Source organism: Dendronephthya gigantea, unplaced genomic scaffold (genome assembly GCF_004324835.1).
Source record: "Dendronephthya gigantea isolate DGI-Jeju-01 unplaced genomic scaffold, DenGig_1.0 000042F, whole genome shotgun sequence".
NCBI classification, from domain to species: Eukaryota; Metazoa; Cnidaria; class Anthozoa; order Malacalcyonacea; family Nephtheidae; genus Dendronephthya; species Dendronephthya gigantea.
Window position 1 is genome coordinate 1,871,117 of NW_021163052.1, and position 16,211 is coordinate 1,887,327.

Genomic DNA, 16,211 nt, shown 5'->3' on the forward strand with positions numbered 1-16,211 from the left:
ACGTCGATTTCCCGACGTCGTTTCGACGTCGAATAATCGACGTCGATTCGATTTGCATTTTCGAACCTTTTTCGACGTCGTTTCGACGTCGCTGGGTGACGTTGATTCAACGTTGAATCGACGTTGTTGTGCTCACTGGGTATGTATAGCCCCGTTTACACTACACTCGATTTATTGGCACTGCACGGCTAAGATGGGTACCCGTGCCCATTTCATCCGTGCTCGGCCTTTGTTTTGGTAGCCTGAACACTAATAAAACTGGGCACGGGTACCAATTTTAGCCGTGCCGTGCCATAAAATTGAGTGTAGTGTAAAGGGGGCTTATATTTGAAAATTTTCCCGGACTCTCCTAGCAGGTATGCGGTGCCGAGCCCCAGCAATACGAAAAACGCTCCGCGGTCCCTGGTATTATAACTGGTCGAGTGTTCCCCTGGACAGTTCAAAGAACGCTGGTCTTTAATTCCCCCCAAACCTTAGTTTGGTGTAAGGAAAATAAAGTGCATTAAATTGAGGCTCTGTGGAAAAATATTAATAAAATGGTAATATACACAACACATAGTTAACACACAATTGCTGTGGCTCCGCATCTTGCTTCTTGCATTTCCGGAAGTTCTTCCCAAGCGAAAGAGTCAAATCTGAAACTCTCGACGGACTTTAAAGAGTTTCCACCTTCATCTTGTCCCCCCATGACAATCACTGTGTCACTAACAACTGCGGCCGCACATCTCTGCCTCTTATACTTCATGTCTGGTAACATTTGGCTCTTCTGAGTTTTCACATTGTATATTAATACTTTGTCCAACGGTTTACCGTCACTGTCACTGCCTCCGATTATAATCACATTGTCGCTACCCCACTTCACTGTGGCCATGTTGTCCACAGCATAAGGTAATGGTGCTAAATTATGGCATTCATTGTTGACAATATCATACGACAAAACACTTTTCATATTCGACCACTGCCGCATGTCTTTCCTTCCTCCAAGAATTACGATCGTGTTACCAAACAAGACAGCACCATGTAACCATCTACTTTCTGGCATAGTAGCCAAAACTTTACCGGTATTAGGAGAAACAAGAGAAACCTCAGTAATATTATCAATAAAAGCAGTGTGATTGTAACCGCCAATGACTATTAACCGTCCATCGAAAATGACACTACAATGTCCAAACAATGGCTTGGGTAACTCTACAGGATCATATTTCCAAAATATGAAGGAGTCAGCATAGACTGCTTTCAGCGATAATTTTTCCAATGACTTGTTGGCTTGATCGGAGAAACCTCCACTGACGATGGTTTCATTGTTGTGAGAGACCGAAGATGCTAGATAACGGCGTTGTTTCATTGGTTGTAGTGGTAACCATTCTGCATTTGAGAGACTGAACATTTCTACAGAGTTCAAACTTTTATCATTCCATCCCCCAGCAATGACAATCCTCGGCTCTTCGTCTGGTTGAACAGCTCTTGCAAAGGCTTCCCTAATATCTTCCTGCTCCCCAGTTAACCTTTCCAACTGTTCGGCCACTTCCTTTAAACCTTTCTTCATTTCTTTATTGCCCGCTTCAAAGCGACGATTGCTTTTTTTCTGCTCGTTGACTTGCTTTTGAGTCATTTCAATGTTCGCGGCAACATTTTCTTCTAGCGCTTTGAAGTTCTCAATGCTTCGTTGCTCATTTTGTTTTATGGTCTCACTAACTTTATCCAATTTCAGGCATATCGTGGCCACATTCTCGTTAATACTGTCTATCTTTCGGCTAAGTTCATTGCAGCTATGACATTTCACACGGCGAAATTCACACACGGCCGTTTCATGATGCAATAAATCTTGCTTATCGACTTCCTGACCACAGCCTTCATTCGAGCAGACTGCTGGGCAAAACCACACTCCGCAACATGCCTTTGAAGCTCTCCTAACTGGACAAACCTTTCACAACCATAATTAAAGAATTCACATCGAATCTTTAATTCCGACAGCAAATTGGTTACGGTACGCGATGCTCGAGTCAAGGTGTCAACAGTGAGTGGCTCAATACATGTGGGACATGTCTGAGAGTTCATGAGATGTCTGGTGATGCAACCTCTACAGAACATGTGCTCATTATGTCGACACATGACTGGATCTTTGATGACATTGTAACAAATACCACAGTGAAAGCTCTGACCAACTGGATGTTGGAATCGCTCATCATCATATCCAGTTTCGTACGAAGCCATTTTCTGTTTACATCTGGAAGAATTCACAAAGATTTGAATAACCTAACCTTATTTTTATATTCTTCTTCATAAGACGACAAATTTTTAGGTAAGTAAATTCTTCATCTTTATGGTTATCTACAATCTGGGGCCGTGGGAGATCGTTAATTGGGAGAGGGAGGTATTAATAAATTCAACAGGCCGAAAAACAATCAATTTTAAAAGAAACAAATAATGCTGAACGTCAATAAATTATATGAGTACATGCTCTCTTCTCCACTTCACAATCATCCGCGGCCCCTGCTCCCACGATATATGTTGTTGAGAGTTCTTTTTTCGCTTCCACGAGAAAGCGCCATACGAAATCATGATCGAGGCGAAAACACACGATATTTTAAGAGAAAAGACATTGATGCCAAAACAGCTGCTCTACGTCAACCGTGTCAACAACAGTTTAGTTTGCTTGTGGCGGACAGCGCTGCTTTTAGTGCAAACACTCACGTTAAATGGCATTGTTTGAAAACATCGCGGTGTTTGTTTAGGACCTCAGAAGATGGGATATTTTGATGCTTATTATAACTGACTTGTGTATATGAAAACATAGTTTAGCACTTGATTTGATTTAGCACTTGGTAATGCATGGGGACTCTGCAGTCGTATGATTATTGTTGCAGAACCTATAATGAATCATAGGCGACTTTTTTAGAATACAAATAAATTAGAGCGCTCAGGTTTAACACTCTTTCTCTTTCTCTTACGCTATTCTTTCATTACAACCAACTGAACCAAGCATTTAAGTGAATATTACTGTACACACAACATTATGAAAGGACTTCATAGCAATACTTGTACTTCCTGAGATATACAATATGAAATCAAACTTGATTCTTTACCTTGGTTTTAATTCTTTCAGATAGATCCAGAGTAAACCGAATGTGCAAGTCGCTGTAATTTGAAATATTAATGTGACCAGAAGCCGCAAAATTCAATTTCCGTGCAGTTCGAAAATAGGGACGAGAGTCTAGAATATCTCAATGACTTATCGTTTGTGTTTAGTTTCGCTTTGAGTTGCATAAACTAAGCTGGCCCACCTGGTGTTTCTATTGATGAATATTTAATCAAATATTGCAAAAATTATATGCGAAGAACTATAATGCGGTTACTATCCGTATCAGATTTTAAAATATAAGGTTGTATTTCATAATTCTGTTTAAAACATCCTGTTGTCAGCTGTTAAAACTGTAAACTACATTTTGGGCAGTTAATCGTAGTTAACTCCAAAATTCACAATTCAGTTGCCCAAGCAGCCCCAAAGTAACGTGATACCGTGGAACAAAACAGTCGATTTTTTGTTCAAATAAACCTTTTTAAAAAGCCAATCGATCAAAGTAAGCCCAACAAATTCAGAGGTGGAATATGTGCATGAAATTCAAAAAAATGATTCTCGACTCAATTTTGGTTTAAACCGTTCGTCCGCCCCTCCACAGAATTTTTATGTCGGCTGTACGTCAATAAAATTACGTAGCCAATTCACCGTAAACCTTCTTCTATCAACGCTCACCGTAGAAAAAAGTATTTTAAAAACAGGAACATGTTATAGGTTTAAAGTGGTTTTACTGCATCAATCACAGTATCAATACATTACCGTGCAGGCTTACATATTTTGTCAGAACGTCAAAAGTTCTTTAAATCGATCTGTACTATATTATAGGTCTGAAAACAAAAATGGCCATGCAAACGATATTACATGCTCTTTCCCAAGAAACAGCCGTGCATCTCTATAGCGATTACAAGATGACAATTTCAAATGCTTTTCTATTTCTTAAATTCAACATCTAATTTTACAAATGTATTCATTAAATCATTCGTTGCACTCAACGCTACTCAAAATATACGATTTTCATAGTTTGCACATTAAAATGGCGCGACTACAAGTACAAATACTGGTCGTAATGGCGAAATCGTTCATATATACTATATTATATACGTAACAACCCAAAATTCAGGAGAACTAGTATGGTCCAGGAGAAGGCTTCGGTGTTTTGAAGAAGCTGCCAATTAAACTGCTCCCTGAATATTTTGGGACGCATAACATATAGTTAACATACAACTGCTGTTGCCTGGTATCTTGCTTCTTGCATTTCTGGAAGTTCTTCCCAGGCGAAGGAGTCAAACCTGAAACTTTCTACAGACTTGAGGGTTTCGCCTGTTTCACATTGGCCCCCCATGACTATCACAGTGTCTCTGACAACTGCGGCCATACATCCTTGTCGCTTGTACTTCATGTCTGGTAACATGTGAATCTTTTGGGTTTTAACATTGTACATTAATACTTTGTCCAAAGATTTACCATCGTTGTCAATTCCCCCGATTACAATCACATTATCTTGACCCCACTTGACTGTGGCCATGTCACTCACAGGATAAGGTAATGGTGCTAATTCCTGACATTCATTCTTGACAAAATCATACAGCAAAATGCTTTTCAGATTCGACCAATATTTCCAACCATTTCTTCCACCAAGGATCACAATTTTGCTACCGAACAAGACAACACCGTGTAACCATATTCCCTCTGACATTGTTGCCAAAACTTTACTGCTGTGCTGTGGCACAAGAGAAATATCAGAAATATTACTGGAAAATGAGGTGTAATAGCCACCAATTACTATGAATCGCCCATCAAAAATGATACTGCTGTGTCCGCACAATGGCCCAGGTAACTCTACAGCATGATTTTCCCAAACTATGGACTGGTCTATGCGGACAGCTTTCATCGATAACTTTTTAATCGATTTGATGAAATTACGTTGGGTATAACCTCCACTGACAATGATTTGATTGTTGTAAACGACTGACGAGGCTAATTGAAGCGGTTCCTCGAGCGGTTGTAGTCGTGTCCACAACGCATTCGAGAGACTGAACATTTCCACAGAATTTAGACATCCACCATTCCATCCTCCAGCAACAACAATAATTGGATCTCTGTCTACCTCATCAACTTCAGCAATTGCAACGCTTTTCTTCATATCTTCCTGTTGCTGTGTCAATCTTTTCAATTCTTCCGTCACTTTATTTAAGCCATCCTTTATTTTCAAATTGTCGACTTCGAACTGACGATTGGTTTCTCTCTGACTTGTAAGTTGCTCTTGAACCATCATCTCAACATTTGTGAGCACACTTTTCTCGTTTCTCGCTAACTTTCTCTCATTTCGTTTAACGGTTTCATCAACATCAATCAACTTCACGTTCATTGCGGCCAAATTCAGCTTAACTATCTCCATCTCTTGGCTGATTTTATTACAGTTGTGACATTTTACACGGTGTACCTCTTTACACTCGGCTGTTTCATGATGCAGTAAATCTTGTTTATTCATTTCCAGACCACAGCCTTCATTCGAGCAGACTGCTGGGGCAAAACCACAGTCCGCAACATGCCTTTCAAGATCTCCTAATTCGACAAATCCTTCACATCCACGATTAAAGAACTCACATCGAATTTTTAACTCTGAAAGTAAGTTCGTTACGGTCCTCGATGCTCGAGTCAAGGTGTCAACAGTAAGTGGCTCAATACATGTGGGACATGTCTGAGAGTTCATGAGATGTCTGGTGATGCAACTTCTACAGAACATGTGTTCATTATGTCGACACATGACTGGATCTTTGATGACATTGTAGCAAATACCACAGTGAAAGCTCTGACCAACTGGATGTTGGAATCGCTCATCGTCATACCCACTTTCGTATGAAGCCATATTTTTATCACATCTGAAAGAATTCATAAAAGTTGCAATGATTTCTCTACCCGCCTTTACAAAGAAAGTCGCAAAAGAATATATACCGTGTGTGAACAGCTTTGTTTTCGTGTAATGGCAAAAAGATCTGGCGCATGTTTTGCGGTTTATTTGTATTTCGATGTTTCACTAGTTTTTTTTATTTCTGTTACATCACCCAAAAGGGTCAAAATTGAAACCATTTTGCAGTACTCAGTCGATTATATCTTTTGATTTTCTTTATAAAACTAGGCAAAATTTTGTGATTACGTTTAGTTAAAACACAGATAACTGTGGTTAAAAGTACTGTAAGTTTGACATAAATTTAAACCGAAATAAAGTGTTTTTTTACCAATCAGCAGCGGGCGGAATCCTAGCCTTTCCTGCAATCTGATTGGCTGCAGCAGCGGGCGGAATTTTACGATATCTGACCACGGTCTGGTCTATATTTTATGCACGATAAATTGAAGTGAATTTTAGTAAATTAAAGCAAAGAGGTTTTATGTTTTTGTCGCCACTGCTGAGTCTGACTACACAATTATAATACGACCGAACGCCGCTTCTTGTAAAAAAATAAATACGTTATTTACCGTCTTGTTACCTCGAGAAAATATTTTTCTATCCGAACCCCGCAGCCGGTAGATAACATATATACATTTCAAAGAATATCAAGTTGTTTTAACTAAGAAATGGATTTTTATTCGACAACTAATCCCAGTCCTTTCCCGCTTGCCACGGGATATCATGGTATATGATATGTAACGAGGTCGAAGCACACGTCTCGAAGGGTTTATATATCCGAGGTCATGCATTGATGTCGAAAATTTAGTATCTCCGAAACAATAACCCTATTTTACATCGGAACGCAACATTCATGACAATTATATATTTGAATGCCTAGTTGTTATGATTGTATTTCATATTCTGTACAAGAAGAGATGATAGATGTAATTTGAAGAACAAATTTGTTCTAATTGATTCTTACACGAGCAATGTTTTTCAATAGAGACCTTTAGCTTGACGTTTATGGCAAACCACTATATGCCAAACCACATACTGCATACACCCTCAGCCGTTCACGTATAAAATTTTATACGGCGAACGTGAAACATATACGGCAAAGCTGAATTTGCTGCTTTTCTAAATACATCAGAAATAGCCTATTGCTTTCTTACATTAGTGCTAAACATCACAAATTTTTTGTAGAACGTTTTTTAATTTAGCGAAATTGCCGCACACTATTAAGATAGTGGAGTTAAAACAGAAACTTTGTTAGCGGCTTGGCGTTTGGTCAAGCTAAAGGTCTCTAATATATCGGCTTTGCATCAATAAACACGACTTTAAAATATATAAGCCATACCATTATAAAACTCCAAGAAATTAAGCCCTAAAATTTCGCATTGCGTTCTCAGACAAATTCAGTCTTTATAAATTTTGAGTGTCCCTTTCACAGAATATATATACGGTAAAAGAGCTGATAAAATAGTTGTGGTCCAGTATGGATTGAAGGTCTCACGGCGTTTGTTTCAGCATCAACAATGTTAGCCATTTGAATTTTGGCGCATATAAGCTAATCTTGCCCCATTTTGTTATTAAAAAGTTCACATTTGGCGCTGAAAACAAGGCTCAATCATAAAGAATGAAATGTTGTCTGCCGCTGTAAAGTTGTACATTCCATACAGTGTTGTGGTCGACGGGGAGCATACGTTTGAGATTTTAAAAATATTACTTTAAATTCGGTTCATTTCATTACCTTGTTTTCAACTTCCTCGTCTGAATCTACATTTTGTTTCGTATTCACATATCGCTTCAGTTTGTGATTTACCCAGTAGAAGCTGCAGAATTTGACCGTCCGAAATTGTAGACGAAATATTACAACATGTTGCTTTGTGTGTTTAGTCTCAGTTTGAGTTACATACACCCCAATCGAGGATATCTTATTACACGGAAATTACGACATGGTGCAAACTAAGACTTCCTTTGTATGTCTATATTGGCTCATTTCAAATTCAGGGTCTGATAAGATTTCAGTAAATATTACATGACTTTCGAGCAGAAATTTTTCGACACTACTTGGCATTCCTGCAGCCTCCAGGCCCGGTCCATATTAGGCACCATGAAAAGAATGTGGTATTATACTTCGTTTCTGCAGCCAATCCGTCAGAGAAATGAATCGGATGATCCCTGTTGTCTAAAAAAACGGGTATGAATATTGGAGCGATTAAAATAACCACTGTCGCTTTCGTACAACGCCAGTAAAAATATAGAAACAAACTAACGGTGCAGGCAGGATTGCGGGAAACTTTTTGTGAATGGTAATAAATTTGAACCAACGCAAAACAACCGTACTTTTGTTTATTATGTATGTATGGACTAGATTAACCCTTGCGACCGATAATCCATCTGTATAAACAGGCCCAAGTGCAAAGAGCACATAGCACATCAGGGGCCGTTGTACGAAGACCTACGAAAGCTGTTTAGCACCGGATAGTATTTTTTTTATCATTATAAAAAAGGTGTCTGAAAAAGAACTGTAGATATTGACCCAATAATGAATAGAGAGACACAATTACTTCAAGAGTAGGAAGGTTTAATTCAAATTTTAGCAAAACAGGAGCAATTTTAGAGCGATAGTAAAAAAACACTGTTTGGTGGATATTACTATCCGACCTTCGTAAAAGCGGCTCCATGCAGAATATCAAATCTTGATAACCTGAACGCTCATGCCTTTCGTTCTATCCTTTACATACATGTAACGAAAATGCGCTAGTTTTAATCAATTACAAACACCACTAGTATACTTTGTCTGTAAATTATTAATCGATCCATTTACTTCACCAGCATGCAGGAGTATAAACTGGATCAATGTTATAAACTGTTTCATTGTTCTTGGAAATCAAATGTCAATATACGGTACTATACATTTAAATGATATAAAATGTTAAATTTATACAGGACATGATTAACACACAACTGTTGTAGCTCCGTATCTTGCTTCTTGCATTTCCGGAAGTTCTTCCCAGGTGCATGAATCGAACCTGAAACTTTCGACAGACTTTAAAGAGTTTCCTCTTTCATCTTGTCCCCCCGACAACCACAGTGTCACCAACGACTGCGGCAGCACATCCTCTCCTCTTATACTTCATGTCTGGTAACATATGGCTCTTCTCAGTCTTCATGTTATATATTAGTACTTTGTTCAATAACTTACCGCTATAGTCGCTGCCTCCGATTAAAATCACTTCGTCATCACCCCACTTGACAGTGGCCATTCCATGCATAGGATAAGGCAATGGTGCTAAATGACGACATTCATTCTTGACAATATCATAAGACAAAACGCTTTCTAGATTCGACGAACCTTCCCAAACTTTTCTTCCGCCAAGAATTGCGATTGTGTTACCAAACAAGATAGCCCCATGTTGCCATCTACTCTCTGGCAGGGTAGCCAACACTTTACTGGTGTAAGGAGGAACAAGAGTTATCTCAGTAATGTTAGCAGGTGTAAATGCAGTTCCATCATAACCTCCAATGACTATCAACCGCCCATTATACATAACACTGGAGTGTCCATACAAGGGCCTGTGTAACTCTGCAGGATCATCTTCCCAAAATATGGACTCGTTTACATGGACATATTTCAACGATAATTTTTCCATCGACTTTACTGCCTTACGATTGCTAAAATCCACTGACAAGCATTTGATTGTTGTAAACGACAGACGGTGCCAAACGACGGGGCTGTTTCATTGGTTGTAGTGGTAACCACTTTCCATTTGAGTAGCTGAACATTTCCACAGAATTTAAACTCCCACCGTTATATCCCCCGGCAACGATAATCCTCGGCTTTCTGTCCGGTTCAACAGCTTCTGCGGAACTTTTCTTTAGATCTTCTCGCTGCTGGGTCAATCTTTCCAATTGTTGTGCCATTTCTCTTTTCTTCATTTCTACATTGTCCGCTTCTAACCGACGATTGTTTTCCTCCTGCTTGTTGAGTTGTTTTTGAAGCATCTCAACGTTTCTATTCAATTTCATCTCATTTTTTTCCAGGACTTTGCCAAAGTGATTCAACATGAGCTTCATAAAAGCCAAATTGCCCTTAATCACATCCATCTCTTGGCTGATTTCATTGCAGCTTGGACATTTCACACGGCGAAATTTACACACGGCTGTCTCGTGATGCAATAAACCTTGCTTATTCACCTTCTGACCACAGCCTTCATTCGAGCAGACTACTGGGGCGAACCCACAGTCCCAAGATGCCTTTGAAGATCTCCTAACTCCACAAATGTTTCACAACCACGATTGAAGAATTCACATCGAATCTTTAATTCCGACAGTAAATTGGTTACGGTACGCGATGCTCGAGTCAAGGTGTCAACAGTAAGTGGCTCAATGCATGTTGGACATGTCTGAGAGTTCATGAGATGTCTGGTGATGCAACTTCTACAGAACAAGTGTTCATTATGTCGACACATGACTGGATCTTTGATGACATTGTAGCAAATACCACAGTGAAAGCTCTGACCAACTGGATGTTGGAATCGCTCATCGTCATACCCACTTTCGTATGAAGCCATATTTTTATCACATCTGAAAGAATTCATAAAAGTTGCAATGATTTCTCTACCCGCGTTAACAAAGAAAGTCGCAAAAGAATATACCGTGTGTGAACAGCTTTGTTTTCGTCTAATGGCAAAAAGATCTGGCGCATGTTTTGCGGTTTATTTGTATATTTCGATGTTTCACCATTTTTTTTTATTTCTGTTACATCATCATGGTTGTAGTATATCATTTACCAGATTATCTCGCGCTCATATTTTAGCCAATCAGCGCCCAAAAGGGTCAAAATTGAAACCATTTTGCAGTACTCAGTCGATTATATCTTTTGATTTTCTTTATAAAACTAGGCAAAATTTTGTGATTACGTTTAGTTAAAACACAGATAACTGTGGTTAAAAGTACTATAACTTTGACGTAAATTTGAACCGAAATAAAGTGTTTTTTTACCAATCAGCAGCGGGCGGAATCCCAGCCTTTCCTGCAATCTGACTGGCTGCAGCAGCGGGCGGAATTTTACGATATCTGACCACGGTCTGGTCTATATCTTATGCACGATAAATTGAAGTGAATTTTAGTAAATTAAAGCAAAGAGGTTTTATGTTTTTGTCGCCACTGCTGAGTCTGACTACACAATTATAATACGACCGAACGCCGCTTCTTGTAAAAAAATGAATACGTTATTTACCGTCTTGTTACCTCGAGAAAAGATTTTTCTATCCGAACCTCGCAGCCGGTAAATAACATATATAAATTTCAAAGAATATCAAGTTGTTTTAACTAAGAAATTGATTTTTATTCGACAACTAGTCCCAGTCCTTTCCCGCTTGCCACGGGATATCATGGTATATATGTAACGAGGTCGAAGCACGCGTCTCGCAGGGTTTATATCCGAGGTAATTGATGTCGAAAATTTAGTATCTCTGAAACAATAACCCCATTTTACATCAGAACGCAACATTCATGACAATTATATATTTGAATGCCTAGTTGTTATGATTGTATTTCATATTCTATACAAGAAGAGATGATAGATGTAATTTGAAAAACAAATTTACGTTCTAATTGATTCCTACACGAGCAATGTTTTTCATTAAAGACCTTTAGCTTGACGTTTACGGCTAACGCGAAACCGCTATATGCCAAACAGCCAAACCACATACTGCATACACCCTGAGCCGTTCACGTATAAAATTTTATACGGCGAATGTGAAACATATACGGCAAAGCTGAATTTGCTGCTTTTCTAAACATCAGAAATAAATTTATTTTATTTTAAACGGTTCAATGTTCAAAAATCAAAAAGAAAAATGTTTATCTTGTACCAGTTCAATTTTATACGTATCAAAATTACTCGCCAGTGCAAGACCTCTGTATGATGGAAACGTGCAAAGAAAAACCGTTAGTCATAAACCGTTAGAAACCTCGATGTACTTTCTTCTTGGATCAAGATTGTTTATAAACACTTCTATTGCTATCATTCTGCTATGTTTATCTGGTGATATTGAAAGCAATCCTGGTCCTGCGTTTGAAATCGCTGGCTGTTTAAGACGGGGATCAAAGTAAGTCATCTTAATGTGCGAAGTTTACTACCAAAGATTGACTCAATACGCCTGTTTATCAGCAAAAATCCATTTGACGTTTTTACTTTATCTGAAACTTGGCTTAAACCTACATGTACCGATGCAGAAATTAGCATACCAAACTATCTAATCACTCGTCAAGACCGTAAAGATAAAGCCGGTGGCGGAACAGCCATTTATATTAAGGAGAGTTTACCATATCGAACACGCGATGATTTATGTAGTAAAACAATCGAAACTTGTTGGATTGAGATTATACGACCTCATACGAAATCAATGTTAGTTTGCTCGGTTTATCGACCACCAGATTTCCCAATAAATCATTTTATAGAAGAACTAAACAAAGATCTCGCTAAAATCCCAGAAAATGCAGAAATTATTTTAATGGGTGATTTCAATGTCGACTACAAACAACGCTCAACGGACAAATCGCGCATACAAACCTTTGCGCGCGCTCACTCAATCGAACAAATCATCACGTCACCAACAAGAATCACGGAAAAAACGCAATCAATGATTGATTTGATTTTCGTGAACAATAATCCACGTGTTGTTTCTAGCGGAGTTTTTCCTTTGTCAATCAGCGATCATTCCCTGATATATTGCACAGTTAAAGCTGGTCTTTCTAAATCTGGCGGATGTTACAGAGACATTAACTATCGTTGCTATAAGAATTACAATGAAAACGAATTTAAAGATGATCTAGGAAAATCAGATTGGACATTCGTTAACTCGTCGAACCATATTGATGAAATTACCAATAAATTCTGTAAAACATTTTCTGAATCAGCCGATAAACATGCCCCTATGAAAAGCAAGAGAGTAAAATCTACCATACGAGGACCATGGTTGACCTCTGAACTACATAACCTAATGCGAGAACGCGACTTCCATCTAAAACATGCCCAAAAGTACAGTTCAGAATACCACTGGAGTACCTACCGCGATCTCAAAAATTACATAAACCAGCAAGTCAAGATATGTAAATCCAACTACTATCAAAATTTGATCAATGTCAATAGAGATAAACCGGACGAGCTTTGGAAAACAATTAATGAAGTCACCTCTCGTAATCCATCCAAAAGCACTCCCTCCTGTATTATCAGTGATAACGTCGCAGTAATCGACCCAAGTTGCATCGCAACAATCATGAACGACTACTTTTCATCTATAGGATCCACGCTTGCAAACAAGATCAAAGATTTGCTTAAACCCAAGTCAACTGAAACTCACGCTACACCATCGCATTCATTTAATTTCAAAAAAATTGAGGAAATATGTGTACTGCAGGAACTAAACAAATTAAGAACTAACAAAGCCACTGGTCTGGACGGAATTAGTGCCAAACTACTTAAAGATTCTGCCTATGTAATAGCACCATATTTGACCAAAATATTCAACCTTTCCCTACGCTGTGGCTCATTTCCCGAAATCTGGAAAAAGGGTAGAGTTACTCCAATTTTCAAATCTGGAGATCCAACTTCATCTAACAACTACCGACCAATAACTATCCTACCAACCTTGAGTAAGTTATTAGAACGTATCGTCACCGTCAAGTTTACAATTACCTGCAGGAACATAAGTTAATTACTCCCCAACAATTCGGTTTTCGCCCTAAACTGTCAACAACTATTGCATTGGCACATTTTGCTGAGCAGATACTGGATAATCTCGATCACAAAAAGTTTACTGGTGCCGTCTCTATCGACCTAAAAAAAGCTTTTGATACCGTCGACCATACAATCTTATTGGAGAAATTGAAATCATTTGGCTTTTCTTCGACTGCTCTCGACTGGTTCTTCTCTTATCTATCAAACCGTACCCAAGTAACTATGATCAATAATTCAATATCCCACCCCAAGCCAGTTACTGTTGGAGTTCCTCAGGGAAGTATTCTTGGACCACTTCTCTTCCTGATTTATATCAATGATCTACCTGAATGCCTGACGCACTGCAAGTCGATACTTTATGCTGATGACACTCTCCTGTATTACTCTGCAGAGAGTATTTCAGAACTTCAGTCAAAACTCAACTCCGACCTGCAATCCCTTTCCTGTTATCTTAACAACAACCTCCTTACACTCAATTATGAAAAGACAAGTTCATCATTTTTGCTGGTACTCGACGCCTACGATCCATATCTGAAATAAACATCTCTATTGGCAATCGTACTATAAAACAAGATGAATCGTTGAAATACCTGGGAATCACGATCACCGAAAACCTTACCTGGCATAAACATATTGAGAACCTAATGGGGAAAATTAACCAAAGATTGGGATTGCTGCGCCGTGTGAAATATTTCTTACCGCTGGATGCAAGACAAATTTTCTATACCTCGGCAATTTTACCACTATTCGACTATGCTGATATAATATGGGGCGATAAAAACAATTCTGAGCTTATGAATTCCCTACAAACCCTGGAAAAAAAGCAGCTAAATTGATTCTAGACCTCCCTCCTCTTTCGTCAGCAACAGAAGCACTCGCTACATTACACTGGTCAACACTCTCTTCTCGCAGATATAAACATCGATGTATCTTCATATACAAATGCACCAATGGACTGATCGATTTCGGCTTCAACCTAAGAACCAACAGAAGCGTCCATTCCCACAACACAAGGTCGTGTAACAACCTTCATCTTCCGAAAGTCAACACTAACTGGGGTAAACATAAACCTACATACCAAGCTTCTAAAGAATTCAACAACTTGAACGATTCCATCAGAAACTCTATCTCTCTGAGTCATTTTAAGTCGTCCCTGAAGTGACATTGACTGACACACTATATATAAATATTGTTAATTGCATGTCTCAATATGTTTTTTGTTTGTCTATGTCCATGTCCACGTCGTTGTCCTTGTCCTTTTTAATGTATGTGTATGTCTATGTCTATGATTATTAGAAAACGTAGAACATTTATTCATATGTTGTTATGTGGTATTTTAAAATTGTATATATGATAGAAGTTACGTTTAAATTATTATATTAGTAATATGATTGTATCATGCAGGACCCCACTGAAAAACACTATAAGGTGATGTGGGTATCCTGGTTAAATATAATAATAATAATAATAATAAATAGCCTATTGCTTCCTTACATTAGTGATAAACATCACAAATTTTTTGTAGAACGTTTGTAATTTAGCGAAATTGCCGCACACTCAAATATAGTGGAGTTAAAACGGAAACTTTGTTAGCGGCTTGGCGTTTGGTCAAGCTAAAGGCCTCTAATATATCGGTTTTGCATCAATAAACATGATTTTAAAATATATAAGCCATACCATTATAAAACGTCAAGGAATTAAGCCCTAAAATTTCGCATTTCGTTCTCAGACAAATTCAGCCTTTATAAATTTGAGTATCGCTTTCACAGAATATATATACGGCAAAAGAGCTGATAAAATAGTTGTGGTCCAGTATGGAATGAAGGTCTCACGGCGTTTGTTTCAACATCAACAATGTTAGTCATTTGAATTTAGGCGCATATAGCTAATCTTGCCCCATTTTGTTATTAAGAAGTCCACATTTGGCGCTGAAAACAAGGCTCAATCATAAAGAATTAAATGTTGTCTGCCGCAGTAAAGTTGTACATTATATACAGTGTTGTGGTTGACGAGAAGCATACGTTTGAGATATGAAAAATATTACTTTAAATTCGGTTCATTTCATTACCTTGTTTTCAACTTCCTCGTCTGAATCTACACTTTGTTTCGTATTCACATATCGCTTCAGTTTGTGATTTACCCAGTAGAAGCTGCAGAATTTGACCGTCCGAAATTGTAGACGAAATATTACAACATGTTGTTTTGTATGTTTAGTTTCAGTTTGAGTTGCATTCACCCCAATCGAGGATATCGTATTACACGGAAATTACGACATGGTGCAAACTAAGACTTCCTTTGTATATCTATATTGGCTCATTTCAAATTCAGGCGTTCGGGTCTGATAAGATTTCAGTAAATATTACATGACTTTCGAGCAGAAATTTTTCGACACTAATAAGGGATACTAAATGGTTTTCTGTGCAGAGTTGCGTGATACTGCACGCAGAAAATTTTCCAAGTGCAGTATCACGCAATCCTGCACGGAAAACCAT

The 16,211-nt window shown here is 38.3% G+C and overlaps 2 protein-coding genes across 2 annotated transcripts; both read right to left on the reverse strand.

Annotated features, from left to right (window-relative positions):
• Positions 1-559: 559 nt before the first annotated feature.
• LOC114526856 (kelch-like protein 40a) lies at positions 560-1,612 on the reverse strand. The gene has a single exon (XM_028548382.1). It carries the CDS (start codon positions 1,610-1,612, stop codon positions 560-562), a length of 1,053 nt encoding a protein of 350 aa, XP_028404183.1.
• A 2,435-nt stretch (positions 1,613-4,047) lies between these two features.
• Positions 4,048-7,922, reverse strand: LOC114526927 (influenza virus NS1A-binding protein-like). Its single transcript, XM_028548471.1, has 2 exons — positions 7,720-7,922; positions 4,048-5,961 (listed from the first exon to the last, which is right to left on the reverse strand). The coding sequence occupies exon 2, from the start codon at positions 5,946-5,948 to the stop codon at positions 4,293-4,295; it is 1,656 nt and encodes a 551-aa protein (XP_028404272.1). The 5' UTR covers positions 5,949-5,961; positions 7,720-7,922; the 3' UTR covers positions 4,048-4,292.
• Positions 7,923-16,211: the final 8,289 nt, after the last annotated feature.

What these genes read in the sequence shown, in the direction of transcription:
- LOC114526856 (XM_028548382.1), bottom strand. Translation starts at nt 1,612, where the DNA reads ATGACTCAAAAGCAAGTCAACGAGCAGAAAAAAAGCAATCGTCGCTTT.
- LOC114526927 (XM_028548471.1), bottom strand. Translation starts at nt 5,948, where the DNA reads ATGGCTTCATACGAAAGTGGGTATGACGATGAGCGATTCCAACATCCA.